This window comes from Rhinatrema bivittatum, chromosome 2 (assembly GCF_901001135.1).
Source record: "Rhinatrema bivittatum chromosome 2, aRhiBiv1.1, whole genome shotgun sequence".
Classification (NCBI taxonomy): Eukaryota; Metazoa; Chordata; class Amphibia; order Gymnophiona; family Rhinatrematidae; genus Rhinatrema; species Rhinatrema bivittatum.
The window spans coordinates 479764998-479789660 of NC_042616.1; the positions used below are offsets into that span (position 1 = coordinate 479764998).

General features: G+C 43.6%; 1 protein-coding gene across 1 annotated transcript in view; it reads left to right on the forward strand.

Annotated features, from left to right (window-relative positions):
• Nucleotides 1-24250, forward strand: part of LOC115084999 (cadherin-10-like) — a 433942-nt gene extending 409692 nt beyond the window's left edge. The window contains 3 exon segments of the mRNA XM_029590505.1: nt 5069-5248; nt 5251-5319; nt 23176-24250. Of these exon segments, the coding sequence (XP_029446365.1) occupies nt 5069-5248; nt 5251-5319; nt 23176-23666 (740 nt within the window). The 3' untranslated portion in view covers nt 23667-24250.
• The last annotated feature ends 413 nt before the right edge of the window (nt 24251-24663 follow it).

Below are 24663 nucleotides of genomic sequence, written 5' to 3' on the forward strand. Positions count from 1 at the left end.
TGAATCCCGCAGTAACAGGGGGCGGGGCAAAGTGGGGGGCAAGCCTGGAAAGACGGCAGCGATCGCACTCCAAGGCGTTATCGCTGCCGGCTTTCGTACCCAATAGCGCCACCGTGAAAGGCGGCGCTATTGGGCGTGCTACTGGCAGCAATAACGGGTCTTACCTTATTGCCGCCATGGGAAGTTACCACCGTGTCCGCCCCGACGCCGCCCCCCGACGCCGCCCCGACTCCTCCTCTTCTGGCCCCAACTCCACCCCCAGCAACCTATCACACATGAAAAGGATTACAAAATAACCCCCTTTGTCAGCTTTTTTTCACTTATAGGGTCATTCAGCAAAATGCATTATGGTGTTAACACATGTGATAATGCGTTAATGCCATAACGCATACATTAGGAATAATAAATCATGGCATGAATGCAAATTTTTTGGAGGGGTGGGATTTTGAGGGGCAATATTGCATGGTTTTAACACTGGAAATAACTACACCTTTTTTCCTGGCCATAATATAAATCAGGATATATTTTTTTTAATTGCATTTTGGCCATTTCTGGGAGAGAGAGAGAGAGAGAGCGAGAACCTCTGGAAAGGGCCTCACTGTGTGCACCTATTTATATCTCTATAGGAGGGTCATCTACTAGGTCGAGGTGATGTCTAATCTTCACCAAGGTGTACCGTGCTGTTCGAACATCTCACTCTACATGCGAAACTGGCCCCTAAATCCTAAACCAACACCAACAGCTCACCTCGACCTATTAGATGGCCTTTCTATAGAGATATAAATACTCTCCTACTATAAGGGCCTTGTAGTCTCTCTTTCTCTCTCTCTTTCTCTTTCTCTCTCTCTCATCATAGGGTGTGCTAAGTTTTCTGTGCCATCTGATGCAAAAACACACCCCTTTTTCTTAATGTGGGTGTTATCAGTGTGTTAATAACTCATTTTGATGACTCTAGGGGCAAATGAGCAGCTTTCGAGGAAAAGACCAATAAAAAGGTTTTTCTCACTAGAATGTAGTAACTGACTAAGGCCTGAATTCGCTATTCTCGCAGAGAATAATGAACCGCGTGGTACCGGGGGCGGGGGGGCAAAGTGGGGGGCGGGCATGCAAACGCTGGGAGCCGTCACACCATTCCGGTGTGCTGGCTGCTGGCTTTAACACCAAATAATTATACCATAAAAGGTGTAGTTATTCGGCGTGGAAACTGGCGGCGATAAGGGTCCTTATCTTTCCCCGTCAGCAATGTCTCCACAGTGTCTGTCCCGGTGTCACCCCAACGCCTCCTTTTCCGGGGGCCGACTCCACCCCCAACTCCACCCCCAATCACCCTATCACACGCGAAAAGTCCCTTTTCATGTGTGAAAGCTATTGAAAATGACCTCCTAAGAATATAGGGAGTCAAAAAAGACTTTAAATATGTGGGCTCATTGTGTTTCAAAACTTTAAAAAGAATTAGGACCTTAAATTGAATTCTTTGCAAGACTGGCAATCAGTAAAGGTGCTTCAAGATAGGGGTAATGTGTTCATTTCACCGCCTATTCGTGATGAGATGGGCAGAAGAATTCCATAAAATCTGCAATACTTTTAAACTAGAGTTAGGTAATCCATAATATAATGAACTACTATAATCAATATATGTTAAATATAAGCCTATAATAGTGTGAAAATCTTCTAGGTCAAGAGTAAATTTAACATGCCTTAATAATTTCAATTTGTAATATTCCCTCTAACAAGTTGCTGTAACTAAGCTTTAAAAGATAAAGTGCCATCAAAGAGTATTCCTAGATTTCAGACAGATTTTTTAAATGGAATGAGATTTCTTAGGACTAAAAATGTGGAAAGATTATGATCAATCAAACATGTCCTAATTCAAGAAAAACAAAGGACTTTGGTCTTATTAGGGTTCAACTTTAGCTGATTACTACATATCCAGAGATTAATTTTAGTAAGAACCTCGTCAGCAAATTGTTGCACTTGGAGGTGAACCTTTGTTCTGGGGCAGTGTTGGTAGGCTCCCTGGTTGGAACCAGGAAGCACCTGCCTCCAGGAGGCAGAGCACAGGAGGAGGCAGAGGCAAGCTGGAGCTTCAGCCTGGAAGCCCGCAGGGATCCGGGCCGCTTGGACTTAGGTGGGCCTTGCAGGGTCTCCCAGAAAGGAAGTTCAAAGGTGTGCCCACCAGGATCAAGGGTGCGCGGTCGATGTCTAGACTGGAGGCCTGAAGGATCAAGGAAGGCCAGTACAGCGTCTGCGATGACAAGGCTAGGAGCAGGGCCAGAATCCAGGATGCGGAGACACTGGACAGTAGTCGCAGAAATCAAGTTCCAAAGATATGTCCGAGAGTAGTCAGCCAAAGCAGGGGTCAGGTTCCGAGGATCAGTCTGAGAGTAGTCAGTCAAAGCAGGGGTCAGGTTACAGAGATCAGATGTGGTCAAGGTGGCAGGCAGAGGTCAGTATCCGGGCAGCGATCAACATGATCAAGTGCAGGCAGAGGTCAGTATCCCAGCAGTGATCGACTTGGTCAAGAGCAGGCAGAGGTCAGTACCAGATAGTCAGTCCAAAAGGAACTACCTAGGGGGAATGCAGGAACAGACAGATGCTGGAACAGGAGGACACTGGAACAGGACTGGAACAAGACTGGAACAGGCAATCAGACACAGAGGCAAAGTAGTACACACACGGTGTCAACCCGATTGCCCAGACAAGGAAGTGCAGGCAGGCACTTCCTCTTGTACTGTCTTCAATCAGGGTGCACCGTGGAGCTTGGACCCGCCCCTGGCCCTATAAGGGACCGTGCAGTCCGCGTGTGTGCGCCTAGGAGCGGGGCCAACACTACGGAGAATGCTGAGCCCTGCCGTGAGACCTGGTGCGACCGCTGCCACAGGACGCTGAGACCTGAGGAGCTTGCGGCTGCTGCTGGAGAGGCCGACCCGGGACCTGCAGAGGAGTTGGTGAGGTGAGCAGGCCCGTGCGTGGGCCAAGGGCAGACGGGGCGCGCAGCAGAAATGCAAATGTGGATGTGACATTCTCAGTAATCAGAAAAAATAACTGTACATCATCAACATGCATTGTGAATTGAACACCAAGGGATTCCAATAAAAAAAACATAATAGACACAAGATATTAAAAGGTGTGGTGGATAAAACCAAACCTTGGGGAACCCCAGAAGGCATTATGTACCAATTGTACATAGTACCGTTAACATAAGCTCAATGAAAATGAGAATTTAAATAGGAGGAAGACCAGGATAACACTTTCACTGAAGTCTAAGTTACAGGATTATGTGTTGCATCGTTCATTGTGATTGCAAGGAAGAATTTTATTATGTGTGCCTCCATTAAAGTATTATAAGCATTTCCTTATATAGATTCTACCTTGTGGAATGCATTTTCTGTTGAGTTTCATCAGGAAGATGATATAAAACATTTTGAAAAAATTTGAAAAAATATTTTAATTAGGCATATGGCTAGATGAAGGTTGTTGTTATTTAAGGTAATTTTATTGATTGCATGTTTTAGTTGTTTTATTGTATCATGGTAACATGTAATTTTTATTGTGAATGTTATGACTGTAATCCGCCCTGTACATAATTTATGGAAAAGGCAGAATATAAACATGTTAAATAAATAAATATAAGTCCTGGTAGAAAGATAGTGTGCACTAGTTTTTCAATATTGCACCCTTCATTTTCTCAGTTTAGTTCATCAGCTTCAAAGCCTGTGTTTCAAATTTACATGCATTATTTTCTATGAAAAATCTACCCTTACAAAGAGCAGCTGCAAAAGTCTGCAGCTACTTCATACGCTCAACAAGTTTCAAAGGCCAATTATGTACCAAGCTTTCCCATAACATCAACCTGCGAAATATCCCTGCCAATATCCCCTCAGTGGTAACACGCTAGAGAACTATATAGATCTTCTCTAGAAATCACATGATCTTTGGCAGTCTATTATCTTTGGCAGTCTATCATTAAAACCCAGCCTCTAGCCTATATTAGGCACCGCTCATGTAATTATGTTATTACCCCCTTATATCTTAATCCAAGTTAATTCGACCTGTTCATTGTAAGACATTTACTTGTCATTGTTGTTATTGTTTAAAATGTAAACCGAATTGATCAATAATTTTGTTATTGGAAAGTCGGTATAGAAAAATGCTAATAAATAAAATAAATGTACTTTAATTTCCTTTGAAACGTTGGTGCAAATGCCACAGGTAAAAAGTATCTGCAGTCTTTGTAGCAAAGCAGATTGTTGCTCCCTTTTAAGACAAACAAATTATTCTCTTCAATAGTAAGTTCTGTGATTAGTTGGAACATAGTGTTCGAATCTCCTAGATAGGCATGATTTCACTGCCATAACTCTTCTAGTCATTTGTGTCCACTGTACATTGTTTTCAAATATCCTGGAAAAAAATCCTTCTTTTAAAGGCTCTCTAAAATTGACAAATTTTAGGAAATTTTTAAAAATAATGTCCTCTGCTCATCTTTTGTCAATTTAATGTCTTGACCGTTAGAACTTGCTCTTAAATTAGCCTTCTAAGTTACAATCTACAGTATCAACTATTCTAGAATATACAAAATGAGGTTACTGTCAGAAAAAGTGTTACAACCTTAGTTAAGCACTTTTTCTAGAACAATGGAACAAGAAACATTCTTAGCTTTAATAATTCCAAAGGCTTTCAAATTATATTCTTTCCTGTTTCTTTCCGACAAACCAAGCATAACAGCATTAATCAGGAAGCAATTAATTTTGGGGAAAAGTATTTGCAAATAGTGACCTGCATTTTAATTAATTTGTAGCTTGTCAAGTTACCTGAATCTTGAAGGAATATTTACTTTTCACTAGGCACAGTACTCTCTGTTAGAAATTGGTAACAATCTCAGCTTAATGAATCACTGCCATGATAGTCTTACTGTTTATTTAAACAAGAAGGAATGATGTTTTTTTAATATAAGGTATACAGTAAAAATGTATTTATATAACTGCAATTGAAAAATTGACCTATATCAAAACTGTATATGCCAAAATAGTTGCATTAAGTAAAATAAATATTATTTTATTTTCTATAGATAACACTGCCAGAATTTTGACTAGAAGAAATGGCTTTAATCGGCATGATATAAACACCTACCTCCTGCCAGTGGTAATATCAGACAATGATTACCCCATCCAGAGCAGCACTGGAACACTGACTATTCGAGTGTGTGCCTGTGATATTCAAGGAAATATGCAGTCCTGCAATGCTGAGGCTTGCTTCTACCTGCTGGGCTCAGTACAGGGGCTCTGATTGCTATCCTCCTTTGCATTATTATACTTTTGGGTGAGTTACACAAAAATGTAGCCTTCTACAGCCAATTAGAGATTTTATGAATGTACAAATAAACATATTGCTAGTTCTTGTGTTAGTACTGTAAATTTCCCTTATCATGTAGCTACTGATGGTACTCTAGCCTTTGCTGTAAATAAATACATTCTGTATATAATTTAGTATCTTCACATAAAATATTTCAAATCAAAATTAAATCTTAATTTGTGAGCATTCATTTTATTGCTCCTTATTCCAATGGAACAATGTTCATGTGAACTTGCCAAATATGACAAATAGGTTGAATCACAGCGATTCTCATTCACTCCTACTCTGTATGATAGATCTCAGAACGTTTAACTAAGATCTCTGACTAAAGATGCATATATAGTTTGGAATTAAGATGCTTAGTTAGTTTCACATTTCTCCAGGCTATGTTGTCAGCTAAGACACAAAAACAGTCTCTGTGAGGCCAATTTTCAAAGACATTTACCTGGGTAAAGTAGAGGTGTGCATGCAGAAAATGTTCCTCTCATTACCTGTTTCTATTTTATGTTTGTTTTTTCATTTAATTTTGTGATTTATTTGGTTGCTGTTTATTTAGTGTGTGCTAAAATGTTAGAGGTGAATTTTAAAAGCCCGATGCTCATTATTTAGGGCATGCGAGAAAAAGGCGGGCTCACGCACACCAAGCAGATCTTAAAAGCCACAGAGGTACGTGTGTATCTCTTGCAGCGCGCACATCTCAAAAGGGGCGGGGTGTGGGCGTGGTTTGGGTGGAACATGGGCATTATGGCGCATTAACCTAAAACGTGCCCATACATTTTGATGCGACCCATTGTGCACCAAGGCCCCCAAGCCATATAACTTTGTGTAAGTTAAAAAAAAGAAAGAAAACTAGGCAGATCTGTGAGGTTTTAAGAGTTGGGGCTAACTGTGGGGAGTGAAAGTGATTAAACTAGGGGGGTCTGAAGGACCTATCTCTTAACTGGGTGAACTTAGGATGAACTGGTAAACTGGGAATTGCATCGGCATGCGCATCTTTAAAAATCCACCAATTTACATAGTAGCAGCAGGATCTGCATGCACATATTTGTGCATATGCTATAAAATTGCCACGTCCCTGGGCGAAAGCCAATGTATGGGCCAGATTTTGTAACCTACACATGGGAGTAGATTTGTGCGCGCAACCCGGTGCGCACAAATCTACGCCCGATTTTATAACATGCGCGCGCAACCACGCGCATGTTATAAAATCCGGGGTCGGCGCGAGGCAAGGGGGTGCACACTTGTCCACCACACTGGTCCACCACGTGCCGAGCCCTAGCAGAGCCCCGATGGCTTTCCCCATTCCCTCCGCCCCCCCCCACCTTCCCCTACCTTTCCCCTCCCTTCCCCATCTAACCCGCCCCCCCAGCCCTATCTAAATCCCCCCTCTACCTTTGTTTTATTATTTACGCGTAGGTTGCGTGAACCGGCCTAGTGCTGGCACGCAATCCCCGGGCCCAGCAGCAGTGGTGAGGCCTCTGGCCACGGCCACACCCTGCCTCTCCCCCACCCTCCCATTTTTTTCAAGTCCCTGGATATACACACGTCACGGGGCTTGCGCACGTCGCCAAGCTTTTGCAAAATAGGCTCGGTGCGCGCAGGAGCAGTTTTAAAGGGTTACGCGTGTATATTACGCGCGTAACCCTTTTAAAATCCGCCCCTATGTGCGCAAATGTGCACACATGCACTGGTTTGAAAGTTACTGTCCCTGTGTGTTCCATTTTTAAATAATGTGCTAAAATGACACAGAAAATACATTTTGTTTCATTGTTATGTCATTTTAATATATAAATGACATGAAACAGCATAAAAATGGGCAACCTGACACTAATGGCCTCCCCTGGCACCCACACTCTTCACAAGCATTGCCACACAAACCCTTTTCCTGCTAAGAAATAACCACCAAAACCCAAAATTGGGAATCAAGGGCCACAGCTTTATTATAGGGAAAACCGAACAAGCAACATGATACCCGAGCCATAAGGAAACACCTACCCACAAAAACTCCCCCGGTGGGCATCCGCCACTTCCCAGCAAAATCTGCTACCTTCAGACACCACCAGCCTGTAGGCATCTAGCAGCATCCGCTGCCTCCCCTGTGAGGACCCCACCATATCTCAGCAAGGAGCTTCTCACCAGATGTAACTGCACCCAGTCACACCATACCCATAGGATTCTTTATAGCTAGCTATACAGCCTTCCAGCCAGGCAGTTGGCACCAGCCAGTCTATAAACTGTTTGGGTACTCAGCCACAGGCACACAGTGGTAAAGCCACTTGGGTGCCTCACCTAATAGATGTGGCCTAGGATTCCTGTGACAAGACTTCATCCAAGGCCTGGAAATCATTGTTAAATAGATCTTGCCCAACTGATAATGGCACCATATCCCCCTTAAAACAACCTGGCACACAGACCCCAATTCTAAGGATGTCTTATGTGCTGACCTCCATGTGAGGAGAACCAGAATCCCTAGCTGCTGATTCAGTTTTGCTTGCCCCCATCCCCAAGTAACCTGATCCGACAAAGCAGGCCTTGAATAACGTCTGACCAGAAAAACATAGAAGGCAGCAACCTCAATATTGCTTGAGAATGTCTTTCTGGCCTGCTTCGATTAACTGTAGGAATGTCCATTTCCCCAAGTCATTCCCTCCCAGGTTCAACAAAATAAAGTCAGCCAAGCCCAACATCTCAAAGCCAATTAAGGAATATCAATAAATGGTCCCATCACATCCCTTGTATGCCGAACCACTACATAGTCATCCTTTGCAATGCCAGGACCAACTGAGATCCATATGATAAATGTTGAGCCTGCTTAAGAGCCCACATATATAGAAAGGCCATGACCTAAACAGTCTGGTCTCTGCTTTCGTGACCTGTTAAAATGATTGGCCAGCTATTACCGCTCATGTGCCTTTGCCAAAAAGGAGAAGACAGAGAGATGACTAGAGACCACCATTCTGGAAAACCCCTCCTCCTTGACAAATGGTTGACAAAGTCCATCAATAAACTCATTCACGACAGGACCCTTGACCACTCCTGTCACTCAAAAAAATTCACCATCTTCCCTGACCCACTGGTATATGTAGCCCAAGTTGAAGGTGCTAAACTCACAGCAGGCTTTGGGACACTAAACTTCCATAGGAAATCTGGAATTGCTGCTCTGTATCAATCCACTCCTGGTGCCAGTATCCAGAAATTGTGGACCACTTGCAATGAGAGAAGAGAATCCATAATTGTGTTATGAACACCTAGGGCATGATGGGCATGAAAGTCACATTCAGCTGCAAACAATACTAAAAAATTCCTGCAGCAAGTCCACCACCCCAGTCAATTGCCTGTTTCAACCTGCACCACTCCTAAATTATCCCACAAAAATATACTCTCTATTCCTCAACCTGTTCCCCCAGATCACGAAAGACTCCACTATTGGGAACAACTCCAAAAAGATTATGTTCTTGGTAGTGCCCACCTATACCCAAGCTTCTGGCCAAGACACCATAATCCAGGAATCCTGGAAAAAGACCCCATAACCTACCCCACTTATGGCATCCAAAAATAACTCGAATTCACTGTTATCAACTAAAGCTGCTCGCAACATGGGCACTCCATTGAAGTGAAACCAAGAATGTAAACCATGCCCCTGAGGTCTTTCCTTGTTATGTCAGTATATCCTAATGTGATGATGAACTCTCTACACGCCAGACATCGCTGCCTACAAATGCCTCAAAAACACTTTGCCCATTGGCATGACCCTACATGTGAAATTTAAACTGCCCACTAAGGACTGCATTTTCTGCAGTGTGACTTTCTTAGCTCTATAAGTCTTGTTAATTAATTCCCTCAATTGATCTACCTTCTTTTCTGAGAGTCGCAAAGTCATTGCTAGGGAAACTGGTTCAATGCCCAAGAAAGCAAGATGAATACATGGCCCCTCTGTCTTAATGCTAGCAATTGGAGTATCCCCAATATCTTCGAACATGCCGGTGAAGTTTCAGGGCCCACAAACAAAACAATCTAAATAATGCGTGATACAATTGGAACCGGACACCTGAGCAACAAAATTGCTAAACATTTCAAAATAAGCACAGGAAATGGAACAACCCATTGTTTTGTACTTATCAAAATAAAACTGCCCCTGGAACTGAAACCAAAGGAAAACTATCTGGATGGAAAGGCTGATTTGATATCCATTTTTTGCCATAGCGTCCCTGCACCACATTGTTGAACTAGCTGCACAGTGGAATCAAAAGACTCATAGGTGGCTCCATAACACATTCTTGTGGAACAAAGTCATTGACTTAATCTCTGTCAGGGAAGAAACAAATTGGTGATTTAAAGGAAACTTGCCAGGCTCCTTTTTTGGAATTCACCATGAAGGGGAAAGGATCGTTTTCTGATAAGGAGGGTGGGAAACAGGCCAGAAAACCTGCCCTGTCACAACTCTTCTTGCCAACTTTTTCTCTACCCATCTCCTTCATGCAGCACGCTGACTCTAAATTAGAGGCAGTCCCCAACCAAAGGGCTCATCTACAGAATCTTAAAGCCAAAATAAAAACCGTCCTGCAAAATGCTTGCTGCCCCTTCTTTTGTGGGTAAACAGTCTAACCAATATAACCAGGAGCTCTATCAAAATATCCCTTATTTTGCACTGCTCCCAGAGCCCACTTCCTCCGTGACGGGTACATTTGTTGACTGGGTATGCAGTGCCACAAGTAGAGTACAAGGGCTTAAATTTACAATCCATAAAATGGAATGGCGGAATCACCAACACATGTCAGAGAGGGAGGTATTTTAGATTTAATTCTTAGTGGAACGCAGGATTTGGTGAGAGAGGTAACGGTGATGGGGCCACTTGGCAATAGTGATCATAACATGATCAAATGTAAACTAATAACAGGAAGGGGGACAACAAGTAAATCTGCAGCTCTAACACTAAACTTTCAAAAGGGAAACTTTGATAAAATGAGGAAAATAGAAAAACACTGAAAGGTGCAGCTGCAAAGGTTAAAAGTGTTCAACAGGCTTGGACATTGTTTAAAAATACAATCCTAGAGGCACAGTCCATATGTATTCCACGCATTAAGAAGGGTGGAAGAAAGGTAAAACGATTACCGTCATGGTTAAAAGGTGAAGTGAAAGAGGCTATTTTAGCCAAAAAATCATCCTTCAAAAATTGGAAGAAGGATCCATCTGAAGAAAATAGGATAAAACATAAGCATTGTCAAGTTAAGTATAAAATATTGATAAGACAGGCGAAGAGAGAATTTGAAATGAAGTTGGCCATAGAGGCAAAAACTCATAATAAAAACTTTTTAAAATATATCCAAAGCAAGAAACCTGTGAGGGAGTCGGTTGGACCATTAGATGAAAGAGGGGTTAAAGGGGCTCTTAGGGAAGATAAGGCCATTGCAGAAAGACTAAATGAATTCTTTGCTTCCATGTTTACTAATTAGGATGTTGGGCAGATACCAGTTCCGGAGATGGTTTTCAGGGCTGATGAGTCAGACGAACTGAACAAATCACTGTGAACCTGGAAGTCGTAGTAGGCCAGATTGACAAACTAAAGAGTAGCAAATCACCTGGACCGGATGGTATGCATCCTAGTGTACTAAAGGAACGAAAAAATTAAATTTCTGATCTATTAGTTAAAATTTGTAACCTAACATTAAAATCATCCATTGTACCTGAAGACTGGAGGGTGGCCAATGTAACCCCAATATTTAAAAAAGGCTCCAGGGGCGATCCGGGTAACTATAGACCAGTGAGCCTAACTTCAAGTGCCAGAAAAAATAGTGGAAACTATTCTCAAGATCAAAATCGGTAGAGCATATAGAAAGACATGATTAATGGAACACAGTCAACACGGATTTACCTAAGGGAAGTCTTGCAAACAAATCTGCTTCATTTTTTTTGAAGGGGTTAATAAACATGTGGATAAAGGTGAACCGGTAGATGTAGTGTATTTGGATTTTCAGAAGGTGTTTGACAAAGTCCCTCATGAGAGGCTTCTACGAAAACTAAAAAGTCATGGGATAGGAGGGTGATGTCCTTTCGTGGATACTAACTGGTTAAAGGACAGAAAACAGAGAGTAGGACTAAATGGTCAATTTTCTCAGTGGAAAAGGGTAAACAGTGGAGTGCCCTCAGGGATCTGTACTTAGACCGGTTGCTTTTCAATATATATATAAATGATCTGGAAAGGAATACAACGAGTGATGTTATCCAAATTTGCGGATGATACCAAATTATTCAGAGAGTTAAATCACAAGCAGACTGTGATACATTACAGGTGGACCTTGCAAGACTGGAAGATTGGGCATCCAAATGGCAGATGAAATTTAATGTGGACAAGTGCAAGGTGTTGCAGATAGGGAAAAATAACCGTTGCTGTAGTTACACGATGTTAGGTTCCATATTAGGAGCTACCACCCAGGAAAAAGATCTAGGCATAATAGTGGATAATACTTTAAAATCGTCGGCTCAGTGTGCTGCAGCAGTCAAAAAAGCAAACAGAATGTAGGAATTATTTGGAAGGGTATGGTTAATAAAATGGAAAATGTCATAATGCCTCTATATCGCTCCATGGTGAGACCACACCTTGAATACTGTGTACAATTCTGGTCGCCGCATCTCAAAAAAAGATATATTTGAGATGGAGAAGGTACAGAGAAGAGCAAACCAAATGATAAAGGGGATGGAACAGCTCCCCTATGAGGAAAGGCTGAAGAGGTTAGGGCTGTTCAGCTTGGAGAAGAGACGGCTGAGGGGGCATATGATAGAGGTCTTTAAGATCATGAGAGGTCTTGAACGAGTAGATGTGACTCGGTTATTTACACTTTCGAATAATAGAAGGACTAGGGGGCATTCCATGAAGTTAGCAAGTAGCACATTAAGACTAATCGGAGAAAATTATTTTTCACTCAACGCACAATAAAGCTCTGGAATTTGTTGCCAGAGGATGTGGTTAGTGCAGTTAGTGTAGCTGGGTCAAAAATGGTTTGGATAAGTTCTTGGAGGAGAAGTCCATTAATGGCTATTAATCAAGTTTACTTAGGGAATAGCCACTGCTATTAATTGCATCAGTAGCATGGGATCTTCTTAGTGTTTGGGTAATTGCCAGGTTCTTGTGGCCTGGTTTGGCCTCTGTTGGAAACAGGATGCTGGGCTTGATGGACCCTTGGTCTGACCCAAGCATGGCAATTTCTTATGTTCTTATGTTCTTAGATGCTGGGGAGGGAGGCATTTGGAGCTGATGCTTCAACCCCCTGTCCTTGAAAAAAGCTGCCCCCGGAGAAGACTGTACAGCATCCACTGTCTGACCCACCCCTAGATTCTTTGTTCATCATCTGAATCAGCCAGACATAAACTTGTTCTCACCTTGTCCCTGAAACGTTGTCATAGTTGAGCTATGTCCAACCTTCATAGTCCTTGTGTGCCACCAAAGTTGTGTCCACTAGAGATGTGAATCGGAACTGGAATCGCTGGATGGCCGGCGCCATCTTTAAAAATGGCATGGTCCATCCAGTGCTCCTACCATGTGACAGGGGCCGGCCAATAGCACGGATACCCTGTCACATGGTAAGGGCAAAGGGCCATCGGCGCCATTTTGATTAGTGTCAGCCGATGGCCCGGGAGTGGGAGATCGCTCCCGGGACCCCCACTGGACCACCAGGTACCTGTAAAGGTTTTGGGGGGTTGGGGAGGGTGGGGGAAGCTAAGGGATTAGTTTTAAAGGGGCGGGTTGGGTTTAGGGGTTATTTTTGTGTGCCGTTTTTCCCGCCCTCCCCCAAAACGATAAGAGAACCCCCACGAACAATATCATGGGGTTTTCCTATCGTTTTGGGGGAGCCCCCCGATTTCTGACGATTCACATCCCTAGTGTCCACATAAGCAAGCAAGACCCCATAGTGAGACAGATCAAAGTGACCCACCACACTAGCCAAGCAAAGAAAAACACCTGATCCAATTGAGGACCATATGGGAACACTCCTTTCTTTTCCCTGTAAAGTTTTCTGCTTCCCTTTCTGCTTCTTCTTCTTTCAGCTCCCCTTCATCAAGGAGAAAAACACTGTCAATATATTTTCTCCTTTTTATCTTATTCTTATTGGAATGAGATACTTCCGCCCACATATCCAGTAATGTAACCAGGACTTGTGCAGTTCTATCTAAACTATGTCCAGCCATTGGCATAGAGGCTGAGGTAGAGCTCCCTGACAAGGAAGATGAGGAACTGGAGGCAGAAGATGAACTCCTCCTCTCACCATGCCCAAGACTCAGCCCTTTGTAAACCTGTCTTGCCATAGTAGCCTTGTCTTCTCATGTTATCTCACTTGACTCCGTGATCTGATCCTTGTTCTTACATAGAAACATAGAAACGACGGCGGAAAAAGACCAGTCGGCCCATCTTGTCTGCCCACAAGCTTCCGCTCTTATTTTCCCATACTTATCTGTTTCACCAACCACCGACTTCAGGGCTCTTGGTAACTGATTCAAATTTCCTGCCATCCCCTGTCATTGATGCAGTTGTTGGAGCTGCATCAAAGGTGAGCATAAGGCTTATGGTTAAGGGTTGTAACCGCCACATCAAGCAAGTTACCCCAATGCTTGTTTACCCAGATTGCACAGATCAATGCCTTGTTGGATGATGTCTGAATGTAAATCCTGTTTTCGTCACTTCCCCTTACCGTTGAAGCAGATAGCAACGCTGTATATGCTTTCAAAGTGATGTATCAGGCTTAATTGGGTATTAACTGCTGTAATAAGCAGCTACTCCCACGATTGTTTACCCAGATTGTGAAGTTCAATCCTTGTTGGTTGTTGTTGTCTTGACTTGCCTTGTAACAGTTCGGCCTTCTAGTTCCTTGCCTTGCTGCATGACCTTTGGGTCTTCTAGCCTTGTTCCTTTCCTTGCCTTGCCTTGTGGACTTCAGGCCTTCTCGCCTTGTGGCCTTCAGGCCTTCTAGATTCTTGCCTTGCATTGAGGCCCTTGGGCCTATCCTAGCTTGTTTCTTACATTGAGGCCTTTGAGCCAATTCTCTCTTGTAAGTTACTTTGATGCCTTCATGCCTGCTCTGTCTATTGCCTTGTTGTCTTCCGGCTTGTATTTTCTTTGTCCCTTCTCATCCTTGTCTGCCTTGTTTGTTTTATCCTGTCTGTTCCAAGTATCCTCTCCTGCCTATATCAGAATCCTGTCCTTGCCTTATCTCACCCTTTCTCTTGTCTATTTCTAGGTTCTGCCCAGTACCAAGCCTTACCTTGTCTGCCCAACCTTACCTGCCTCATCCATCCTGCCAGGCCCTGCCTGCCTTGTCTGCCTTGTCCACCTTGCCTTGCCTGCCTTGACTACCTTGACTACCTTATCTAAGCCTTGCCTGACCCGCTTTGGCTTCTGAGCTTTGCCTTGTCCAAGCCTTGCCTGCAGCCTTGCCTCATCTAAGCCTTGCCTTCACCTTTGCCTGTCCAGCCTTGATGTGCCTAGTCATGTTCCAGCCTGTACGGACTCACTACCATGATGTCCTGCCACTGCAGAGACCTAACGGCCCCCAGAACCCAAGAGCTCAACTTGTGGGGGAGGGAGTCAGGTAGGCAGAAGGCCGGCCCTTATCTTGCTCCCAAGTCCTGCCTTATAGTCCCGTGCCACTCCCCAGGTGGTATTCTCTGACTTCAGAAACTATGATATCCCAGATTCCCCACTGAACTACTTGGTGCCCCAACATCCTGCTTGCAGCACCTACTGCAGACCACCCGCACTATTTCACCATTCTTCTGCCTCGAGCCTGAATATGTACCTCAACTGTGACCCTTTTTTACTCTGTTCCCCTGCCTGTTGCTGCTTTCCTAAGGCCTTGCCACACTAGCCATACTACAGGGGAGCCCTGGAGCCATCAGCTTGCAAATTCCAACCCCGGCCGTTGCCCCCCCCCCCCCCCCCCCCCCCCCCCATTGGTTCTTGCCAATCGGCCACATTTCTCACACCCTCCCCACAGCTATCCCTACCCTCCGATGCAGTCAACGATGGCTCTTGATGACACCTGCTACAGCCCTCCATGGCATTCTGCAATTGCATGAGTAATGGAAATTTGAAAAACTTTGCCTGTAAGCGCCAATTCAGATCAGCTCACCAGCAGCTTCCAAGCAACAAAAGGCGGGAGAACACCACCTCTCCTTCCTTTTGTCACCCACTTATAACACCCTTTTTCTCTTGCTGGGGTCCCCTACCATGAAATTTTACATTTGCTATGGATGGCATGAAAGTTCTAAATCAAAAAATCTAGGATAGTCAATGGGGTCTTAAAGGTCAGGGCTAACAGGGTAAAAGAGAAGCTAATTAACTAGGGGGAGGTGAACTGGGAACAAACTGGGGAAACTGGTAATTGCATCGGCACGTGTCTACTAAAATCCTCCCATATACATGGTAGAGACGGCATTTGCATGCACATGCGCACATCCATATAAAATTGTGCCTTCATGTACGCACATACAGCCTATTTTATACCATGCATGCATATGCGTGCATATGTTATAAAAGGACCATGTCTTTTGGTGCAAGCTGGCATACGCACATACATGTGTTCCCACATGACTGTTTAAAAGTTACCATCATAATGATTGGGTTGGAAGAGGCTAAAATTACATATATTGCATTTTCAAAACTGCTTTTATGATTTGACAGGAATGCTTAGCTTTCAAAGTGAAAGTATCCATGTACTTTCTCTTTGAAAATTGATAAAGTCTGGATTAAAAGTGACTTCCAACTTTTTCTAATCCAGGCAGTTTGAAATTGCCTAGCATATGTACCTGACATAGTTAAAGGAAGGGAAGAAAGATTTTAAATCTAAAACATTTAAAAAGAATGTGGATAATGTTACATAAATAAGCTTATTGTATTATGCATTAATCTAATTTATTCAGCACTTTCTAGCATCTCATTAACTGTATTAAAAAGATAAATATCCTCCCCACTACCCAGTTCCCTTATCAGTTTCATTGTAAAGCCCTGTTGGCCAGTTTATGTTACATGGAAACCGATGTGATGTTTGCTTAACAAATGTCGGTGTACACAAATTTTAAATAAATAAATAAAATAAATGAAGAAAACAAATGAGCTCCTTCCTATATAATATGCTGGACCTAGACAATGCGGTTATATATATATATATATATAAATATGCAGAGATTAAGTAATGAGTAATGGAAAAAAATGAATGGCAACTGTTGTTGAAGCAGATATGTAGGTGATATTTGGAAAAAGAAGAAAGTATTTGTTCAAAGTATGCCAAAAGTAAAGCCAGTATAAACATACCATTATTACTCTCTACCTATGAAGGTATCCTCAAACAGCTATTTTTTGATATATGCCACTCAAATCCAAATATATTTATGCATCTCCCGTTACCTTCTATGGAAATCATTTTGATACCAATAAAATGTTGGGGACTTTTAAAAATATAGGAATGTTAGCTTAAAAAACACCCTTTTCTCTATGAGATAATACTCTCTCCCTCCCTGCCCCTCCCTGCCCCTCCCTGCTCCTCTCCCCCCAAACCTCCCATCAACCTTTCCTGTTTTTAAAGACTGTCTATGCTTCCCTAGGCAAAAGGTGATGTGTGTGTGTGTGTATTTATGGGGGGGGGGGGGGGGGGGGGGGGGTTTTAAAGCACTATTAAGCATTTCCTAAAAAAAATGCCTGTGCTCCACTTTCACAACCTCTACATAATCATTCACAACATTCACATCATCTTTTTTTTACCTTAATATGTCTACTTTTCTTTTTTTTTCACAATTTTATCCCCACTCTCTCTTGCTCAGTTCAATCACACATCACATACTTACACTTGTATTATGCACACTATCTGTGACTCCATTTTAGTTTCTGACATTTATTTTAAAAAATTTTGAATCTCGCCTATTACAACGTCTAAGTGGTACAAATAATACATACATAAAATTCAATTAAATACAACATTAAAACAACCAAAAAACAACAAAAAATTCAAACAAATTAGATATACTATAAAATAAGACATCATAAAACAAGATAAAACAAACAATAGCAACATTATTGCAGCCAGTTCTAGTCAAAGCAAGTCCTATTTGAATCTTACCTAGTCTATAAACAATAACTAAAATCATAGATTTCACCAAATCTTACCATGGTACTAGAACTTTCCAAGAGCTGTCTGAATCTCTTTGTCTAATACAAGCAGCCACAAGGTCTCATCTTAATTATTTTGGAAAAGTCTGTGTTCTTTCCCCAGCAGTGGGTACATATTTGTATCTGTATATACTGTAATTTAACTGTGTTTAGTGCAACCACTCCCTTCTGAGGATTCTTGATACTGAAACACTTTTTGTAACCCATGATAAAGGTCTGTGAGCCTTGCCTTTAAAAGGAGCCTTTGCCCTTAAGAGAAGCTCCCTCCTCCCTCCACTTTCTCTCACTAATGGAAGAGCTTGAATTCCCCTCAATCTAACTTGAGTCTTCCTAGGTGCCTTATAGGTTTAAGGGATTGTCCTTCATGCTCCCCCTGTGTCACATGGTTCTTAGGCAATACGGCCCTGCACTCAGGCCGTATTGCCAATATTAAAAATGGCACCGGCGCTACCTTTGCCCTGTCACAGGATAAGGGCAAAGAGCATCCAGAACAGCGCTCACCCTCCTCCCCCCCCCCCCCAGGGGCAGCCAGCCTCAGGGAAAGTGGTGGTGGAGAGGGCCCCTCTCCCAGAGCCGCCAGCGCTGCTCGTTCCTGATCCCTCATGGTTTGTAACAAAGCCTCCGACCCTGCACTAAGCAGGAAGGGATCCAAGCCCTGCCGCAGCCGATCGGGCCTCTAAGGCTCCTGACGTGGCCTGGCGCTGTCCCTGTCAGCCTTGTGCTGAATCCTCTGAGATGGGCCTTTCCCACCTGACAAACAGCCGGTGCATACCCCAGCACGGGAAAGCCGCGTGCGCACTGCCACACACGCAGCAGGCCGTGCCACGAGGCATATCCCCGGCCTCGATTAGCAGACTACCCAAAAAAAGAACCGCAGCGATGGCACAGATTTCCCAGTCAAAAGCGTGCTGCGAAAATGGCGAAAACCGACGAAAAAGCTGTGAAAATGGAGTGGTCGCTAGGCCGGAGAGCCCAAGGCAATAAAAAACACAACTTTTTATTTATTTATTTTTTTTTTTACCTGGCTGTAGTCGGTCTCACTGAGGGTGAGTGAGCCGGGACCCCCAGTATCACCCTCAGCCACGGCAGATCCAGGGTTCACAACCCTCTGCTCTCCAGCCTCAAGTACCAGGGGGGATGGTCCCACCAGGACCTGCCAACCCCCTGGGAGGCTAAAAACAACTATCCCCTGGTTTTTTGGGGGTTTTTGTTTTTAATTTAAAGGGACCCTGAAACAAACTTCCCTTGGAAAATCAATTGCTAACTAACCAAATGTCAGACAAAATCCAACACTAAACTCAGCACTGCTACCAGACACTAGGTTTTGTACCTCCACCATCTGCTGGAGACAGAAAAATACTGGCAGACACTAGGTGGCACCTCAGGGGCATAGGATAGAGTCCGCAAAGTCTTTTTCTGTCTCTATCTGCTGGAAGGGGAGGCAAAACACAGCTGTCCTGGACTGATCTGGGGACGTATAGGGAACTGGGGACACTCATGCACACACACAATGTGCTTCCTCTCTCTCTCTCTCTCTCACACACACACACACACACACACACACACACATACACACACTTCCTCTCTGTGTGTGTGTCTCTCTCACACACACACACACAAATTTCCTTTGTGTCTCTCACTCTCTTTCACACACACACACAAACACGCTTCCTCTATCTCTCTTACACACACATGCTTCCTCTGTCTCTCTCTCTCATACTAACACACACCTCATGCTTCCTCTGTCTCTCACACATGCTAACAAACACACACTCACATATGCAGAGAAAAACTGAACTGAAAACTACAACAAGCCAGATTCTGGATGCAGTGCAACAATGGAAAAGCAGAATACCACTATTCCTCACAACAATACAATCAAAAATATAAATCAATCAGAATAGTAAAGCCATACTAAAAAATATACATATCAAAACAGCTGATGAATAGAATTACCAAGCACAAATAAAATATTTCAAAACAGCAGATACATCACATCCAATATTAAATCTATCAAGGATTAAAAAAAAAAAAAACTACTGCTCTCCATACCTGGAAACTTTAGATTTCTCATCATCCTGAGATTGTCGTGGATTGGAGGAGAGTGCACAAACATTAATGTGTTTCACACACATATATTTATAGAGGCAGACATGTGCAGGCACAGGCACTCTCACAGAAATCCACACAGGCACTCACAGACACATACATATACATAGGCCCACTTATACACACACACACATACACACACATACCTTCACATACACATACACAGGCACTGTCTCATATACATGCACCCTCTAATACAAACACATACAGACACAGACACCCTCTCATACATATATACAGGCATACACCCACACTCACTCTTATATACACTCACCCTCTCAAGCACAAACACACACACACACACACACACACACACACACACATGCCCTCTCATACACAGGTACTCAATCTCACAGGACCAGTCTCTCACTCTTTCACACACATTTTTGACTTCTTCTTTGGCTTCTAACTGCACAGCAGGGCCTCTTCTTCTGCCACCGGCTCTGAGGAAATGCCGACAAGCACCGCAGTGCTTCTTCCTCTGCTTCAGGATCCACTTTTGCTGGTGGGGAGTAGGAACCCTACCAGCATGTCCCTTCTCCGTGCTGCCACGGGACCTTCCTATATGCTGGCAGCAATGGCACCCCTCCCCCTGTTGTCACACAGGAAGGACCGACCCCCCTCACCCACCCCTTAGTACTCATTGGCTTTAAGCTCTTCTGGCAAAGAAGTCCATAAAAAGGAGTCTGGAATAAAAAATGTCTTCCCTGAGATTCAGGTGATCTAAAAAGCTTTATAGAAGACACTTCAAGTAGCTGCAAAGAGAAGATCCTAAAGGTGAATTTTAAAAGCCTGACGTGTACCAAAACCAGGAGATACGCGAATATGTTGGGCCAGTGCAAGCCAAGCAGATTTTAAAAGCATGTATCTCCCACTGCGTGCACAAAGATTTTTTTTCCCAAAAAGGGGCTGGGCATGGTCTGGGCGGGTCATAGACATTCCTGAATTTCACATTGAAACCAGCACATAAATACTTACGCACACACGTGCGCACCGGGGTCCCCTGCTGTGCAACTTTACTTCTGCTATGAATGGCATGTAAGTCATAAAACAAAAACAAACAAAACAGATCAGCAGAGTTTAAAGGTTGGGGCTAAAGGGGAGAAGGGAGGCTATTTAACTAGGGGGGGGGGGGGGAGTAAGGAAGTCCTATCCCTTACCAGGGCAAACTGGGAATAAACTGGGAAAACTGGTAATGGCGTCAGTACTCGTGTCTATTAAAATTCCCCCACTTATGCGGTAGAAGCGGCATTTGCGCACATATGCAAGTTCACACTTAAAATTACATGCATGTGTATGTACGGCCAGCCTGTTTTATAGCCCCTGTGACATAGTAAGGGCAAGGCTATCGGCGCCATTTTGGTTCCTGGCACCCGATGGCACGAGTGCAGGAGATCGCTCCCGGACCCCAGCTGGACCCCCAGGGACTTTTGGCCAGCTTGGGGGGGCCTCCTGACCCCCACAAGACTTGCCAAAAGTCCAGCGGGAGTTCCGGGAGCGACCTCCTGCACTTGGGCCGTATTGCCAGTATTCAAAATGGGGCCAGCGCTACCTTTGCCCTCACTATGTCACAGGGACCTTGGCCAAAAGTCCCTGGGGGTCCAGCGGGGGTCCGGGAGCGATCTCCTGCACTCGTGCCATCGGGTGCCAGGAACCAAAATGGCGCCGATAGCCTTGCCCTTACTATGTTACAGGGGCTACCGACACCATTGGTCAGCCCCTGTCACATGGCAGGAGCACAAGATGGCGCTGATGGCCATGTGACAGGGGCTGACCAATGGCACCAGTAGCCCCTGTGACATGGTAGGACTATCGGCACCATTTTGAACTGGTACAGAGGGTGTGAGTGTGCTCCCGGATCCCCGCTGGACCACCAGGGAGTTTTAGTAAGTCTTGTGGTGGTCAGGAGGGTGGGGGGTTGTAGTAAATTTAATTTTAGCCGGGTACCAAATAGGATTAGACGAATAACCGTATCGGGACGCCATACGGAGATATACAATGTATCTGCCACCCGACGAATACATATCCCGAATGCAACGTATGGCGACCCTCTGCACATCCCTAGTGAAAGAACTGAGAAATGAAATTGTGGACCTGCTATTGGAAATTTATAAGCTATCAATAGCATCATCTCTGGTACCTGAAGACTGGAGGGTTGCAAATATAATACCACATTTTAAAAAGGGATCAAGGGGAGATCAAGGAAATTACAGAACAGTGAGTCTGACATCTGTGCCAGGCAAAATGGTAGAAACTATTAGGGGTGTGAATCGTGTGATCGATCATCTTAACGATCGATTTTGGCTGGGGGAGGAGGGAAATCTTATCGTCATGTTTTTTTTTTTTTAATCGTTAAAAATCGTAAATCGGGGGAGGGCGGGAAAACCAGCACACCAAAAAAACCCTAAAACCCACCCCGAACCTTTAAAACAAATCCCCCACCCTCCCGAACCCCCCCAAAATGTTTTAAATTACCTGGGGTCCAGTGGGGGGGGGGGTCCCGGCACGATGTCCCTCTCTCTGGCCACGACTGCGTTAAGAGAAATGGCGCCGGTGGCCCTTTGCCCTTATCATGTGACAGGGCAAAGGTAGCGCCAGCGCCATTTTGGTTCCTGGCTCCCGACGTCACGCGTGCAGGAGATCGCCCCCGGACCCCCCGCTGGACCCCCAGGGACTTTTGGCCAGCTTGGGGGGGGGCCTCCTGACCCCCACAAGACTTGCCAAAAGTCCAGCGAGGGTCCGGGAGCGACCTCCTGCACGCGGGCCATATTGCCAATCTTCAAAATGGCGCCGGTGCTACCTTTGCCCTCACTATGTCATACGGGCGACGGTCGCCCGTATGACATAGTAAGGGCAAAGGTACACCATAGTAAGCTACTATTTATGCTACTATAGGAGGCCCACCTAGTAACTCGAAGTGAGGTTTAGGTAGCAATGTAGTTAGAAGCATTACAGGATGCTCTATGGCAGGAGTTCCCAACCTTTTTGAATGTATGGATCCCTTTTCAACCTCAAAATATTTTGTGGATCCCCTCATGTTTCTCAGTTAATCAACTTTCCTGTTTCTTGAATCTTCTGTCTGCAGTTAAATTCAAAGTTTCTCTGTCTTTCTCTTCATATCTATTATATTTCTTCATTTTGTTTCCTATAATTGGAATGATACACATCCTTTATTGAGGCCATTGCCCCAATTTATGATAATCCTTCTCCCCTGTTGTGATATGTCCTGTTTATACTTTGTTTTACTTTAATTATTTCAGGGCACTGCCGGGTGTGACAAGTAATAAGTAAAGAGGTACCCCGATTTAATTACGTTCATAAAGGTTGGCGTATCATAACAGGGAGAATCCAAATAGTTCATTTTCTTCTCCAGAATGAAATAAAAATTGGAGAGTAAAAGGATAATCTCAACAATTTTGTTTGCCTTTATTTGAAGCAGTGTGTAGATTTTGATTCCTCAAATTAAAGTAAACCAATCCATTTCATTCCGCAAAGACAAAGCCAAAAGAAACTTCTGTTCTCCATTGCAGTATATTTTCTCTTCTTTTGTCTTTTTATAGTTATAGTGGTGTTGTTTGCTGCTCTGAAGAGACAAAGGAAGAAGGAGCCTTTGATCTTGTCTAAGGAGGACATCAGAGACAACATTGTGAGTTACAATGATGAAGGAGGTGGAGAGGAGGATACACAAGCTTTTGATATTGGTACTCTTAGGAACCCTGGTGCTATTGAGGATAAGAAGCTTAGAAGAGATATTATCCCTGACACATTATTAATACCACGCAGGACTGCTGCTGTACCAGACAATACCGATGTACGAGATTTCATTAACCAAAGGCTGAAAGAGCATGATATTGACCCAACTGCTCCACCATATGATTCACTTGCGACGTATGCATACGAAGGAAATGATTCAATTGCCGAGTCCTTGAGCTCATTAGAGTCTGCTGCTGCTGAGGGAGACCAAAGTTATGAGTATCTCAAGGAATGGGGTCCCCGTTTCAACAAACTAGCTGAGATGTATGGTGGAGGAGAAAGCGACAAAGACTCTTAACCTGGGATATTTAATCCTGTGAATTCAAGATGAAAAGGAATTAAACTTTACAGGACTTCTCCCCCTGGACAATATTAACATTTGGAAGAGTTTCCCCTAGCACTCAGCGCAATGCTTTATTTTTCTCCTCTTTAGGAAAAAAGAAAGCAAATTTGTTGTTCTTATCTCTAATTTGTTTCTTTTATTATCTCTTTCTAGAAGGACATCACTTGAAGGGCATCTTTTGTTTAATCACCTTCCAAGAGCTGAGAGCTATGGAAATTTATTGTTGTAGGTCCAAGTGAGTGAAAGATGCCTTCTGAAACTTGAACGGGATCATACTTCACCATGCAACCTCATGTAGGAGCCGCTTCTGCTGAGCATGTGCTCTGACTTTTCAACAACAGTTTAAAAAATGAAAAAAAGGAATAAGAAAAAGTATATTCTGTTCTGTTCATTAAAAAACAATAAAAATCCGAAAAAATGTATAAATGGTGTTAGTAAGTGTGATATGCAGCTGGTGAAAAAAAGTCCGTACAAGTTTGTTTCATCAGATTCTATCTACCAATGTTTTATATTTATATTTTTGTATTTATTTTTTTGAGAAATAAACCTGTTTTTACAACTAGCTGCTTTGCATCTTTTCTGGGAAAATGAGAAGAAAGACATTCTGGATTCAAATGGTTTCAGCAAAATGATGGGAGTCACTGTTAGGTGAAAGTAGAGAGTAATATTCTTACAGTGCAAGTGGCAAATCCATTCGTGTTGGGAGAACAGCAAGCCTTGGAAAACTGACATTTTCCTAGAGAGCACTGATATTGTAAAAGCATCTTTTCCTCTTTTGTTTATTCCAGATCAACATATGCATGTGATCCATCTAAAAATCTTCAGAGGAACAAAGAAAAGTATTAGAGCCTGTGAAGTGAATATTGTAAAACTGAATTGCTGAAAGCAGTTTGCTTGGGTCTCAGTAACTCTCTTCTGGCCTACCTAGCACTCACTACCAGATGTGAATATA